Raw genomic sequence first — 15,480 nt, 5'->3', positions numbered from 1 at the left:
ATTTTGAATTACTGTGTGTACATTGCTCTTTGAGCAATCCTGAATTTACGGCCAACCCGCAGGCTGTGGGGTGTGAACTATCTTGACAGCTACATACAAGCTCTTCGCTCCAGAGGTTGGCAGACCTTGAGACTGAGGAGCGGCAGAGAGCGTCTGAAGGAAATAAAGAGAGGATTGACTCTGAACAGAGGACAGCGCAAGAATGGCTCCGAAATTTTACGAGCTCACGGCCACACTATTAACGGGGGAGACGTTTGATTTCTCGACCCTGCAGGGCAAAGTTGTCCTCATTGAGAATGTCGCGTCTCTCTGAGGTACGACCACCAGGGATTACACCCAGATGAACGAGCTCCACGAACGGTACGCCGGCAAGGGGCTCGTTATCCTGGGGGTGCCCTGCAACCAGTTCGGCCATCAGGTGAGGAAATAATCTATATATTTATTTAATATATATGATTATATATAGCTATATCTACCAAGTCTGTTCTCTTATTGACTCTCAGGTAGGTTGGGGTTATATTGTTAATTAGTATTTTTAAGTTTTATTTTTATTTGATTATTTTTTATAATTAATTTTACTTAAATAAAAGTAGTTTTGTTCATAGTTTAGAACTACATTTAACTCCTTTCCACGAGTCCCGTCATGTTTTTAGTTTAGCTTTAGTCCTATTTTTAGTCAAATTGTAACTATGCTACAAACACAGTGATCAAGTTCAAATATGTCATTATCTAGCTCAGTGGTTAAACGTTTGAAAAGTAAACCTGAAATTCAAGAATATTGTTTTTCATGAGAATAGGCTGGTTGTAGTAAAGCAGTCAGAGTGATATATGAGGAAGTTGGTATCATTTACCAAACGCCCAACAAAAGACATCCTGGAGTTTTTTAAGTACTTCCTTGTGTCTGTTGCTTGTCATTTTTTATTTATTAACTCACTGTCAATAGCAATAATATAAGTGACTCATTAAAAGCTGGTTACAGTAATCATGGTTCAGATGATCTGTAGGTTTCCATAGTGTTCTTGTTTTAGGAAGATGCAAAAGCTTCCACACCACCTGACTTTATATAACATTATGATCAACTCATGCAGGAGAACTGCAAGAATGAAGAAATCCTCCTGTCTCTGAAGTACATCCGTCCTGGAAATGGTTTCGAGCCAAAGTTTCAGCTCCTGGGGAAGGTGGATGTTAATGGGAAGGATGCCCATCCCCTGTTCGTGTTCCTGAGGGAGAAGCTCCCGTTCCCCAGCGACGAGCCAACCGCCCTCATCACTGACCCCAAGTTAATCATCTGGAGCCCGGTCTCCAGGAACGACGTGGCCTGGAACTTCGAGAAGTTCCTCATCGGGCCAGATGGAGTGCCCTTCAAGCGTTACAGCAGGACGTTCCTCACCAGCAACATCGAGGGAGACATCAAGAAGCTCCTCAACCAGGCAAACTGATGAATGGTCCTCCAAAATGTCAATGTTGTATGACACATGCTCAGACCTGCTGTGCTCACTTGTACACGGTGACTGTGACTTCTGTTCTTTTACTATATGAAGACATCCTCTGAAACCAAGCTAGTTGTGAGGGGGGGTATCTGATGAAATGTAAAAGGCTGAATGTTTTCAGCTGCACTGGGTGCACGTAAAGCACAGATGTGGTTTGATGTATTAAAAAGGACCAATAAATGTATTTTTTCAAACATTTTCATGACTGCCTCTCTGTGAAATTATGGTAGAAAGATTTGATCACTACAGAAGTCCCAACTGTTCATATTTTAAATTCAAACTTTATAGTAAAGACCAATTTAAAAAACTATCCATCCAGAACTTACACATTGAATCCTGGGCTTTAAGTAATAGTATGATTACTATTTGCTGTTCCATTGCCAACAGATCATAGTTCGTTTTGCCACCAGTCAGCATGAATTGCCGTAATAAAAGGTTGCACCACCTGCAATTACAGATCATTTTACAATAGTTATTTCACAACACCCACTAAAGTTAAGCCAGAATCACAGCATTGGTGTGGGTATATCTATTATTATGGTTTTGTGCATGTAATTACTCCAAACAAACCACCTTTTTGAGGCTTCCAGTCTTTATTGTACTTTGAATTCAAATATTTCTCAGTTAAAAACAAATACTGTAGATATCGGCAATAAGATAAATATGAGGACAAGAATTTATACACCTATTTTCAATAGTGTGATTATTTACATCTCTTCGGTTATTGTTGAAATTGAATTGCTGTCATGATTTAGGGGGAAGAAAACAAGATTCACTGCACTTGGCAGCTGAATTTTGTTTTCAACTAAGTATCTAGGGTTACAGATATGGTGTAAAGCTTTTCTAGTCATATAGGCATAAATGATTATATTTAGGTAGTCATCTCTGAAGGACATAACAATGGCAGGACCAACCAGTGAAAAGGGCCACTTGGCAGCCCTTCATATCAACATGCTGTTATGCAACAAGGAGTAGAATTTATGCCACAGAACAAGACTTATCAAGTACCAAGTGTCATCTGGTTTCACAACAAGATCCTTGAGACTGAGTATAAGTGAATGTGTTCTATTTTATACTCAGTCACACAAGACACCTGTTATAGCTGTGCTTCCTGTGACAATTGTGTGTCTATAAAGACTCCACTGAGATAGAACAGAGGGATTATTGTCTTATTTTACCAACAGACACTATTTTATCATGTTTTACTAAACAGTTGTTGTTGTCAGTGGAAGCAAAGAAACTATTGGCTCCAAATGGCTGCATTCAGTGAGAAAGCCGTTAAGGTACTGCTGTCCTGACCCCATCTGATGACACGTGTAGATTGTTCCTCATGACAAGGATCAAGTTCAAGTTTCATGAATAAAGCACCACTTTTATACTAGTTTATTTTGCTTCACTCAGTGTGCTTTGAAGATATCAAATAACATAGCCATTTCAATACAGAGCTGCATTAATGTACAAGACTAATGAGGACAAGCCATTGCAGGTGAGCTAGGGGTCCAATCAGGCAGCAATCAAAATATGCTTATAAGACACATTAAAATGATCTGGAAGTGTATGACAGACCATAACCCTTAATGCTAAGGCCAAACCATACAAATCTGTCTAGATACACCAGAAGCAGGTAGATAATGTACTCATGGAGAATTCAAAGTGCCTCCTTTTTAGTTAGGTTGCAGGAATCAAAAGGCCGCTTTTGCATTGTGATTACAAAAAATAAAATTAAAATCATTAGCAGGGTGAGACTCCTCTCATAGGTTTAGGGTCCGAGAGACAGTTGAGCCCGTACTGTGCGCCAAAGAACAAAAAAAAAAAAAAAAAAGATGGCTGAACAACGGCGAGGTTGAAAAACTGCTTCTGCCACCCTTCATGTCAAGATGCAGATCTTAAAACCTTGAAACGAGACATCCCCCCTCTGTGCAACACAGCACAACTGCCGCAGCTAGTCTGCAGCTGCAGCAAGATCCCCCATCAGTGATCCACTCTACACAGGTGGAATAAGGTCACAGGATTCTTTCAATGAGCATGGCATGTACTGTTCCGAGTGCACACTGCACTGTTAAAGTTTGCCTTTACCTCAGCACAGCAAGATCTGTCTAGGCACAATGCCAGTAACCTGCTAATGTCTTATCAGTTGGTTCATTTTATCATAAATACCTTTGAACGCTTTGGTTGAAACATTGTTTGCATTTGGCTTTTTTTTTTTCTTTAATATTTCTGACTGTTGTTGTGAGCAACAGAAACATTTGTTTATCTACGCATTTGAGGGCACTTCTAACATTCTGTTCATCCAGTGAGAGGATCTATATCCATTTATACTCCTTAGTTCCAGACTAGTAAACTATGTTTAGGAATCAGTAGGCCACCCGCTGCAGAGAGGAAGTCTCTCAGTTCACTCTTCTGACAAGGCTGTTGGCTCTAGTTGACAACATACGAGACAGAAATCAAATAAAATACGGGGGAAGGTAGGGTTAATAATGTTAAGTCTGTGGAGTCCTCTGTCACTAAAGTAGCTTTGTGTGTGCGTCCAAGTGTCTCTATTTGCTGTATGTGTTTCAGTGCGTGTCCCTTTCGCCGGGATTCCTCAGTTTGTGTCCATGTGGTCATCAGCGGCTTCCGGGGCTCCCCCCAGCGAGGCCGAAGGCTGAGGTTTGGAGGGGGCTTCCTCGTCTCTGCGCTGATAGAACAGCACGTAGGCTGCTTTAGTCTGCAAGGGAAGATCAGGGTAGGATTACATTACAAAAACAGGGACATTTGACACCAAGGACTGAAAGCCGAGAAGGCTGAGAGCTTGTCTTCATCAAGCATCGGTCAATGGATAAATAAAAACACAAGGATCACCAAATACTGCATCTCTGAGCCTATTCAACTACAGGATATATAGATTTATGAACTTTAATGAGTCCGAACTCACCACAATCTGGTCCTCTGTGGCAGAGGAGACACTGCTGTCATCAAAGTAATACCACTTTCCATCCACTTTATTCTTTCCATAAGCTGTGTCTGTTAGGGGGGAAAGAAGTGTTAAAGCCTCTGGAAATGTGGCTTACAATAGTAAAAGTGCATAATGATAGCTAAATGAGGTGTTTTTAATGAGACACTGAACGTTGATGACTCCGGTTTTAGGTTAGCCATTTATCAAGGCTAAGTGTGGCAGACAACATTTTATAAAGTTGTCTTCCCTCACGACAAGAGCACGGCTGCGGGCAGGGCAGCAGCAAAACATATTTTAGCCGCATAAAAAAAGGCCCACATAAAATATATCAGCGTAGTTTTCATAATAAATGTCGGAGCAGAACCACACCAGTTCAACCCAATTATCAGGAAAAGTTCACAAATCTCCCAATATTTTGAATTTGGATGGAACCTAATTTCTAATACTTTTTAGATGCTTATCATTATTAACTAGTAAGACCCTAAATTACATAGTCCATAGCTTATTGTGTATTCGGGTTTTACCCAGGAAGAGATACAAATCTTATCGGTTCACTATAAATGAACGAAGAAAATATGAAAAAGACAGTAGTCCACAGAGAACAAAGATGTGTGAGGCACTTTGCCATATTGTAATGTGCCTGATTATAGTGTCCATGGAGACACAGTGGTCGTTCAGCAGACCATCTGTTAACACATATTGTGTAAATGTCTGAAGACTAAACAAACTGTGTTGTCACAGGAACTAGAGAGTAGCTGAAAATAAAACAGTAAATAGTAAAATAAGTGAATTGTTTTAATGTAATTATTTAAGAGATTAAAATGAAAAACTGAACAATAACTTACAGTGACCCCCTCCCATTCCTCCATAGTGGTTTGACACGGCAATGAGGTCATATATGTAGGGGCCGGCCTTGGGGTCACACACAAACTCGGACATGTTCAGATCCCTGAGAAACAAAATATCATGTTGCAGTTATTAAATTTAGAATTACCAAGGAATAAAAAATTAATGTACAACAGAATATGGGCCGACTGGAAATATAATCCACCCTTTGTAAGCATGAGTCAGCCTTTTTAAAGCAGGATTTCAGTGACGTTTCCTCTGCTTCCTGGTTTCTAGTGGATCAAGTTCCTCAACAGAGGTGAACACACACAGTAGCCGTTAGGCCACTGAATCCTCAGGCAACTTCTCTATTTTAAAACACAGAGGATGTTGATAAGCTACTTTAGTTACACTGCTGACAGTATGCCAGTTCTCTGGAGATAGAAGTCCATTTCTTGAAACCATAATGTAATAATAATAATAATAATAATAATAATAATCATAATCATAATAAAGTAAAGCCTGAGTTTTAGACTACATCTCCCTCTAGTGTAAAAGTCCAACTGACACTGCAGCGTTTCCTACTTCCTGCACAGACTGACATTCATTGACATCTGGAACTACAATAAAGAAATCCTATAGCAGAAACATCAGAGTAAAGCATTGTTCTTAACCTTCTTGACTAAAACGTCAATGAGCAACACTGCGTGCATACCTGATGGGAAAGTCCACCACTGTGTCCAGCTTGTCTCTCCAACACCGGTTATAGGAGAAACGCTTTAGGTGGACTACCAGAATGCGAGGCAGCGACCACAGGTCGAATTTTTTTGTGGCCTGTTGATGTTTCTTACATGTGGGACAATACCTGCATAAAAAAAAAAATCATGTTTCTATGATAAAGATAGTGACAAACATTGAATTCTGACACAGATTTAGGCTGTAGTTGTGAAACCTTACCATGGGTCGTGTTCTCCAAGCGTCTCCATGGTAGTAAAGAGCTCGATGCATTCCCTCAGAGCCACAGTGGCCTTCTTTTTTTGGGGTTGGAGCATGCTCTCGTGCTTCTCATAGGCCTACAACACAATATTAACACTTATAAATAGACTGTTTGCATATCCTCTCACAGCATTGTCTGATAAATATGAACCCACTAACCTCAGCTTCCTGTTCATCATAACACAGTTTCTTTGACTCTGTGTCCCAGTCGATCGCCACAGTGGAATGTGCTGCAGAGAGAAGAGGTGGCAGGGGTTGTGTCAACACCAAGTAGCTTTGAAAAATAAAAAACTAAATCAATGCATTTTTAAGTTTTAAAAGACGAACACTTACGATTGAGTTTGAGGACATTTCCATCACAAGGCAGAGGGCTAATGTTTGCTGTTCCGTAAGAGTTGACTATGCTGAAAGTGAAGAGCTTGGCTGGAGAAGAGCACTGCTTGGCCACATCTCTTTTAGATCCATTTTCCAAATCAGAGGTGTCCTCTTCGTCCTCTTCAGAGTGGCCATTCTCTGGCTCAGGACTCACCTGGTGGTCCATGGCCTCCTCCTCACCTGAACAGACACAGATGAAAGCCCATCAGTTTTGAGTTGTTTTCACTGTATTTTAGTGTTCTTGGTTAACATGAATATGAAAATATTCTGCTCAGTGTTTCCTTTATTTTGATTTAAATCTGGAGACAGATGATGTTAGCTGCTTACCATCATATAGACCATTAGTTTCATTGCAGGTCCCTGAGTGGTTGCTGCCGTTACTGGAGCTGGCACTGCAGGAGGCCCCGTCTGACAGGGGGCTGCCACAGCCACCCAGGCTGGCATTGAGACTAGACGACGTGGAACATTCAGGAGCCTGGCTGCAGCTGGCAAAGGTTGCCGACGCTGAGGCCCTGCTTTCACTGTTAGGGATCTGGGAGTGTTTTACATAGCGTCTGGAACAGAGAACAGATTATTATTTATTATTATATAAACAGTAAATACACACAGAAGTCATGATTTATAATCAGTGGCTTCAATTGCACTACACTAGTAGAGGCAATTTCTAACAGCGTTTTATACATAACGCTTAACATGATCCCATCACTGCATGACCTGACAACTACGATCATGCTCTTGCTACTACTACTACTACACCTCTCTCTCTCTTCATACTGTCACTGCACAGTTCTTACCCAATCCTCTCCAAGATCTTGTCATAAAGAACGTCTGCTATGAGGTTTTGTCTGGGCACGGTGATGAGTAAAGGCTGGCCAAACAGCATGGTGCTTGAGGAGCTTCCAGCATGCTTGGAGTGGCGCTCCCTGAAATACACTGGCAGGTTCATCCTCTCGCTGTCCTCTTCCTGTACCTCATACCTGCAAAGAGCAAAAATACAAACAAACACATTATACACACACCTAGTATTAAACGGCATCCACAGTGACGACAACTTGGTCACTAACAAGACTTACACAAAGATGTCATCTTTTTCCATAATTTGGTTGAGGCCATCATCCCGTCTATAAATTTTATGGAACCTATGATTGTAAACGTCAGCCACCACCATCTAGACAGACAAGTGAATGGAGTTAGCACATAAAATTTCCATTAAATTTCCATTACAAGGGTAAAGACCACTTTATTGTAGAGGTGTAAAAGGATAAAGTTCTAACGTTTTCTGGAGGGAAACCACAGAGTTTGGACAAGGTGCTGCACAGGTCTGTCACTGTACCCAGTTTGGGGACCACCACTCGATACTATAAGACAAAGAAAAAAGTAGATATTATAGTCTAACTCAGTGAACCGCTTAATTAAAGGCTTGAGCTTTCAGAAATCCTGGATTCATTAACAGTAAACACAAAGCCAAGTCTATCTTTAAAAAACTGTATTAGTTTAATTGTAGTTGTTCAAGTCCCCACAGGGCTCAATTCCACCTCACCTGTGTGGGTCTAGACTGAGGGTCTGACCGCACCAGGAACACCTCCATGGTACGGTCTTTCTTCATGGGTAGAGGCAGTGTGAGGTAGCAGAATGGGTCGAAGGTTACAGACACCTTGGAGCACTCTGGGCACACCAAAGTTGATTTGAAGAGGCCATGGAAAATATCAACTATTATAGAGTCATTGCGCAAGCGGTGGTTCGTCCAGGCCTCCTTAGCAACAATCTGTAATTACACAAAAACTTTCATTAGATGCTACTCTAAAACCTCAAAAAGGAAGTGTGCAACATGATATTGTACAATAGTTTTTTTGAAACCTTCTGCTCTTCTGTTGCTATATAAAACAATGTGGATCAAAGCACACAATGTGCAGCTTTAAAACAAGAAGCTATGCTATGTCTAGCTGTCAGCGACTGCCAGTCCTTGCGGCTGATTTCATCAATCACAACACATTAAAGCGGGGACTGCTGTGAACACAGATATCTAAGTGCCATCATATCCCAATGTCAGAATGACCCATTGGATGAAGATTACTTTGAGAAATAAAAGGCTCTTGAAAAACTGCACAGATTTAACTGGTATCACACTATTTCTATGTGCTATACCTCATCTGGACGGCCCTCTGCATCCCTCAGGGCCAGGTAAGGCTTCTTCTTGACACGGTTCAGATCTTCATGGAGCCCATCCAGCAGGAAGGCCAACAGCTCCTGTGAGTCCTGCTGCTGGTAGCCTGAAAACTGCGGAGCGAAGCGCCCGACCTGGGTCTGGAAACAAAATGGTGTCATTAACTTGGGTCTGTAGCTTTAAAAAGTATCCATTTGTAATGTTAATCTGTATACATTCACTTCAGATAAAGTTGTTTGACACAACTCACTTTGAAGGTACGTGGGGCCACATAGCTGCTGCGGCTTAGCCACATCTGCTTTACTAGATCAGCATAGGCCTCAGCAATCTCGCCCCTCATCCCCAGGGGATTCTCTCGGTTAATCTCTGCCTCGTACTGGTCATTGAGGAAGTACTCTGTGAGTGGAGATGCATTGCTCAGGCACTGGAAGAGGAGGAATAAAAAGTGATTAAGTGAACATAACACCCCAAAAGCATGACAACTAACTCTGAATGAAAGTTGTAACTGTAGCATTAGTTTTTTTTTGTTTTTTTTACCTGGAGGGCAGAGTTCATGAAGCATGTGTTGCCCAAATTACTGAGACCACATAGACCAGGCTGCGACTGGGACTCTCTGTAGTTGTAGGAGGAGCTGTACGAATTGTAGCCTCCCAGCCTGCTGGAAGAGCAGATCTGTTACTCATGGTAGCCAATACGTCAGGCATATGACATTCAAACATGGTGTGTGGATAAAATATCAGACTGACAAAATACCACCTCAAGAGAACATGTTAATAAGTTGACATACCTCTATGAATTGCAAACAAGTAATATTGGCTAGGCTGTCACCACCACACTCTTGTTCTCATTTAGAATGTGGACACACTCTAAGTTAAACAAATCCTGAACAAACATCAGCTTAATCTTCTCTCTCACACTCTTTCTCCCAGATCTCTGAATAAGGGTGTTCCCATAGCTTATATGTTTATAGTTTGAGCTTGTAAATATTTAAATAATTCATCTGATCTTCTTCCTCCCTTTGTAGATTTTTTGTTTTTACTTCAAATATACAATGTCGCTGTAGTGAATTTGTGATTACTGGACTAAATAATTATGTTCAAAGACTGTGTATGTAAATTTCCATCGTTGTATACCAATAAGAAACCAGTTTATTGATCAAACACTTAGAAATAAGTAAGAAAAAGTAACTCCAACAATGACTAAAAGAACAATGAAAACCAATTGTGGCCAGACACCTACAATGATTTCAATGTGGTATTCAGAGATAAGTGCTAGGAAGAACTAGCAGAATGGGCATGGCAGACCAGAGCGAGTGTGTGAAGTCACTAAAATGGAGCCATGTGAAGTGATATGAAGTACTGAAACAAAGTTATTAAACTATATTCATTATGTAGAATGAAAAAGAAGAACTTCAGTTTGGGACAGTTGTGGGACACGGACAAAAAAAAAAATATTTTATGCCCAGCCTTTCAATAAAACTTGAAGTGGAGTTGAATAACCTTACATGTACCAAATAAACTGGTAACTCAGTGTATGTCCTTATCTAATCAAGCTGCTCATTTTCCTTCCATTTATAAAAACAGAAGAGCATACAGCTTTTCCAAGTTAGCACTGAAACTGACCAATGCTGCCACAATACAGTTACAGTGTGTTCTTTCATTACAAGTTCCTCACCGTGCAATATGATTAAAATCTGACTGTTGTAACACCCTTTATGTATGTATGTGATACCAGCTGGCTTTCAAATGTGTGTTGAAATGCATTGATTTCCTGGACGACACACAGTGTGCATTTTAAAGAAAACAAACCATGCAAGAAAAACAATTATCAAAACAATGGAAAGCAGAAGTGGTATAAATAAAAACTCATGATATTATGGGCAGAGGAAAACTACATATTCTTCTGCTGTGTGTAACAAAAACTAAATTCTTTGTTTTCCAGCAAAGACCTAATGCACTGGTGGAGGTCTGTAGGGATGAAACTGTTAGACTGATATATTGATTCAAGTTTCTTTCTGTCACATTTTCAACTCTAATCATGACATACAATGAGTCTGAGTCTGGAGATGTAACAACTGGAAACAACAGGAGCTGAGGAATTAGCTGAGGTACTTCAAACCCATGTGATCATAACTGAAACAGTACCATTCCTGTGCAACATAAAGCATACAGTAAATTCCTAGGAAAAGGTAAAGTACTGTACTGTACTGTACTGTACATGGGGGAAACAGTGACGGAGCGATAAATCAGGTAAGAGCTCTTGCCTGTTGCCAGAGGAGGTGCTGTTGTTCAGCGTGTAGCCAGGGCTACAGGTGCTGTCTCCATTGGTTACTGTTGACGAGATACTGGCTGTTGAGTTGGAGGAAAGTTTTGGGGAGGTAGTGAAATTCCTGGATGGTGTTGTACTGGATCTGGTGAGGAAGAGCAAAGCCATGTTTTAGAGAAGCATGTTGTTTCCTCAAACTTTCCAATGTTGAGCAAACTTGACTACAGGGCTGTCCCGACTCAACAGATAGTTGAATCTGTGCCGGGTTGGTGAGGCAGGGATGGAAAGCAAGCATTTCGCTAGTGTTTACTCAAAAACTACTTTAATTTGCTTACTCTGCTGCTCCTCTTTCCCCCATACACACATACCAGGACCTCTGTCTCTGCACTGCTCTGCACATAAACCAGCTTGCCCCAACTCCCCCCTTCTGTTTCTCTCCCTATCAGTTGACATTAGTCATCAGCAGTATGTTTTATAGTCACCCAAACAGGTTAACTGCATGTGGAGGAAGTTTGTTGTTAATGGTGTAGCCCATTGAAAGGATCACAACCACTGTGGTACCGAATGCTTTACCTGGTGTGTGCTTGTAAAATATCCAACTTGTCTGGCTCTTTTAACATAATACCAGATTAAGTCTCTGTCCCCTGTTAGTCTGCAAAATGCTAAAATGTGTCACTGACCTGGGCAGCCCGCCCAAGTACGGTCTATGTGGGAAACACACAAGGCTTTAAAAAAGCTTGGAAGCATTTGGGTCACCCCAACTTGGATATATTTTTAATGTATACATTAAATGCTTCAAATCTTTATACCAGGTTACAACTTATCTCCTGAATGACTAAAAAACAAAAAGGCATTTGCTTACTTGGGATGGGAGGCTTGTCTGGGCCACGTGCCATCCTCATTCTTCCGCTCAATCACAAGCACCTGTGGGAAAACAAGCAGAGTGAGAGCCGAGCTGGCACAACTGACCTTTGTGTCAGAGCTATCATGTCTCCAGCTTGAATTTAATACTATACAGGTGCCAAGTGCTGCCAAGCTTTAGCAGCTGTAGTTACGTCTATCAACTCCACTTACTCTGATGTGTAATTAGTCCGTTTTTGACCTTCAGTTTACAGTTTTAGGACAACAGCTGCTGTAATGAATTCATTCATTCATGCATGCATTTCACGAATTCATTCATTCATGCATTTCACATTTCAAGTATGAGCACTGGCATTGAATTGTAAAACTCTGAAAGATCATTTTTGAATGGGAAGGTAAAAGAGGTATTAGCTCAATTCTACAGTAATATTTGAGGCCCTGGTTTATGTTGTTGTTGTTGTATTGGACTGTGTTATGAGATACAATGTCAATCTCTTACCTATATAAAGTCCAGTCCCCTTTTTTGTAAATGTTAGGAATTCCTCACATTATGATGTATAGCAATTACCTTACAATACAACACCATCACAAACTACAGCACTGACCTCTGTTACACAGTCTCAACAACAATTAGACATTATAACCTCAACAACATATTATTCAAGGCTAATGCATTGTGTTGCATTCGACTGAGATGTTATTGTTATTTTATATGATGCCTGTAAATGAATTATGTATACACAGTAAGTACCAGAACGTTAGTGGGCTGTGGTGTTCCTCAAAAGAAATGAGGAAGAGAGTCTATCAATGATCTGAAGGTTATTTGAATAACACAGCTCTACGCTACCTGTCCCTGGAAGAGACCAGCATCCTGTACAGTGCTGTCTGGCTTGTTCAGCTGCTCGTAGGTGTTGCTCATGTATTTGTTCCAGAGCCGCGTCTCCTTCTCTGATGGGATATTGAATAGCGTCCTCATCTCCTTCTCTATAGTATCTGGAAAGAGAGGATTTGCAAGACTTGCTTATTAACTTTCCTGCTTATTTATTTACACAAAACACATTTGACTGACAACGTATACATATTTCCAGTGCATGTGTATCTAGTTATTTTCAATGCAAAACTTAATGCAAAGAACCCTCACCTATAGTATCAGCTTTACTGAAGTGACGTGTGACCACATTGTCCATGTTGTCATTCTCACACAAGTTCAGCTCCAGCAAATAGACCTCCACCTTACAGTGCTTGACAAACATGCCATGTTCAACAACCTGAAAAAGAAAGAATACATTTCAGATCCACCAGTGAATGGTCAAAGTAAAAAAAGAAATACCTTCAACAGCATTACCTTCCGGACGATAGGTCTCTGGCCATCAAGGCAGCCGTACCAGCTGACAAGCTTATTCCATGCCTCAGTGGGTACAAGGACATAGTCCAGCTCATCTATAAGGTGCTCTTTCAGGGCCTGAGTCTCCTGGTCTTTAAGGATGGAAAAAAAGAAAAACACAAAATGATGACTACAGACTTAAAAATGCTCTTTTAATCTCTAAGTGGTATTCATGCTGTTCTAAAAGCAATCACAATAAAAGCCCAATAGAAGTTACTTTAAAGATGAGTTTTACCTGAGAACAGGCCGGAGTTATCAATTGGTCCTGGATAGAGGCTACGTTCTCCAACATTGTACATATCCCAGCTGTCAAATCCCACATACTTCTTCCATTGTTTGAACCACCTGCTGTCTATAAGATACCTAAAACACATTTTTTTGGTAATGGTTAATGTCAAACACAATCACACTATGAGAGACACTTGATTGTTTCTCCTGAACTTTTGAGACTTTTTGATCACCTGAAGATGTCAAGAAAGGTCAGAACAGGGTCAGGATATGATACAGTGCTTAGCATTTGGAGAGACAGTGCATTCAACCTTACGCCAACCCAGAACATTATGCAACAGCAAACTGCCTTGGCATTTGCAGATATAGCAACAGCAAGCTAGTTTGACTTAATCTCATCCTAAGCAAGAGTCTCCTTTAGTTAATAGGCTTGTTAGCAAGCATTCAAATAGTAAGACGTTGGGTCAAGGAACTTTTTTCCAATAGCCTCAAGTAGGAAGTGTTTCAGCTGATGTAAGGTATATAATCTTCGCCCTTTAATCTGAGGGTAATATCCCGATGCTGTGAAGCACTGTTAATGTGCTTGTGGAAAATCATACATTTTAGCTTGAATACCGAGGGATAGCAGTTCATTTTGTAACTAAATCATCATTAGACACTATCTAACACTTTAGGCAATACCTGACTAATTCCAACAGCTATTTGAGTATGCTGTATGTTAGCTGAGCAGCTAATAGCTGACAGACATGTTCTTCCCTCGGTGTCCGTCTAGATCAACACAGAAGCAGGTGACACAGTTCTCTGTTGCAATGTTATACTGCTGAAGTGAAGCCTCTTGAATACATCCAGTAGCACTGTGCCCAGGCCTGAGTGGTCTTTATGATCTGAAACAATGTTAGCTAACACATGTAGCCGGCTAGTAGGAAACCTGTTAAACAACTTCAAGTGGCATGTCACAACAAGCAGGTGACGAAATCTCATAATCTTCCTGTCAGTGGGCCCATTTGCTGATCACTGCTGTACTAACAACCAGCCGGTCTGATGGCAGAAGAACCCACCATCTGAGTCCAGGGCCTATTCTACCAGCAGACTAGCCACCACATCAGCAAACGTCACCTAACTTGTCACAAAACAGCCTTTAACGTTTACGTACCACACAAATAAGCATTTTAGCTAGCCACGGTCGTCTGGCTGTTAATGACAAACATTAAGAGGTGTTACTACAGAAACCTCTCTCAGAGAAATACTTAAGTTGGACTGGCTAGTAGCTAGCGTGCTAACTTGTTAAACACTAGCTGGCCAAAACATCGGTAGCACTGCAGCTTTCGATTTCAGACTGGCAACCATTGGTGTCGTTAGCTTGCTAGCTTTAGCCTGTTAGCATTTCCTGTTTCTCACTAGCTAAGGTTAGCTAGCTAGCGCTAGCTAACGTTGGCCTTTACCGATTCTTACCATTCGTCGCCCTTTCTTAGAGTTGTTTTCAAAAGGGACCCAATAGTCTGTTTTTGATTTTCGGTTGAAGGGGTTGGCATTTGAGCGGCTACCGGCTCCGAGTCGGAGTCAGCCGCGCCACCCGACTCGGGTCCGCCTCCCTCGGCCATCATGCAGCGAGTGTGCCGGTATCGTGAACGCGCGGTTGGAAGAGACGCGCTTTGGGAAATGTTCTTCCTCTACGATCACAGAGGAGAAGAGCTGCTGCTGAACTCCAGTGTGACTGCTCCGCCAACACCACCGCCACACCAGTCAGTCACTGCACAGACAAATGCTAAATGTCCTAAAAGTGTCCTAAACGAGGGGTGTGCCAAAGGTCGAGTTCACGAAAAACATCCATGTAGTGATATGAACTCAGTTCAGGTCAGTTTTGCAAAATGTGACGGCTGACTGAAATATTAATCAAATTACTTAAATGACTTATTAATGAATGGCAAATTGTGTTGGGGTGCATTGCAACAAATAA

The 15,480-nt window shown here is 41.2% G+C and overlaps 2 protein-coding genes across 3 annotated transcripts; one reads left to right on the top strand and one right to left on the bottom strand.

Moving 5' to 3' along the window:
- Positions 1-113: 113 nt before the first annotated feature.
- gpx1b (glutathione peroxidase 1b) lies at positions 114-1,688 on the top strand. The gene is made up of 2 exons (XM_051415209.1): positions 114-418; positions 1,089-1,688. Exons 1-2 carry the CDS (start codon positions 203-205, stop codon positions 1,437-1,439), a joined length of 567 nt encoding a protein of 188 aa, XP_051271169.1. The 5' UTR covers positions 114-202; the 3' UTR covers positions 1,440-1,688.
- A 1,170-nt stretch (positions 1,689-2,858) lies between these two features.
- On the bottom strand, positions 2,859-15,155 carry usp4 (ubiquitin specific peptidase 4 (proto-oncogene)). Of its 2 annotated transcripts, none has more exons than XM_051415192.1 (22): positions 14,976-15,155; positions 13,531-13,658; positions 13,257-13,387; positions 13,053-13,179; positions 12,759-12,904; positions 11,913-11,974; positions 11,049-11,195; positions 9,323-9,443; positions 9,036-9,209; positions 8,767-8,925; positions 8,162-8,386; positions 7,896-7,979; positions 7,695-7,789; positions 7,416-7,598; positions 6,949-7,175; positions 6,580-6,801; positions 6,406-6,476; positions 6,208-6,323; positions 5,966-6,115; positions 5,271-5,374; positions 4,405-4,493; positions 2,859-4,197 (listed from the first exon to the last, which is right to left on the bottom strand). In XM_051415192.1, exons 1-22 carry the CDS (start codon positions 15,125-15,127, stop codon positions 4,075-4,077), a joined length of 3,036 nt encoding a protein of 1,011 aa, XP_051271152.1. In that variant the 5' UTR covers positions 15,128-15,155; the 3' UTR covers positions 2,859-4,074. The 2 variants fall into 2 exon arrangements, with proteins under 2 accessions (XP_051271152.1, XP_051271153.1); XM_051415193.1 differs by having other exon boundaries at positions 9,323-9,440.
- Positions 15,156-15,480: the final 325 nt, after the last annotated feature.

This window comes from Dicentrarchus labrax, unplaced genomic scaffold (assembly GCF_905237075.1).
Source record: "Dicentrarchus labrax unplaced genomic scaffold, dlabrax2021, whole genome shotgun sequence".
Lineage (NCBI taxonomy): Eukaryota > Metazoa > Chordata > Actinopteri > Moronidae > Dicentrarchus > Dicentrarchus labrax.
This window is presented reverse-complemented; position numbering and strand designations above follow the sequence as displayed.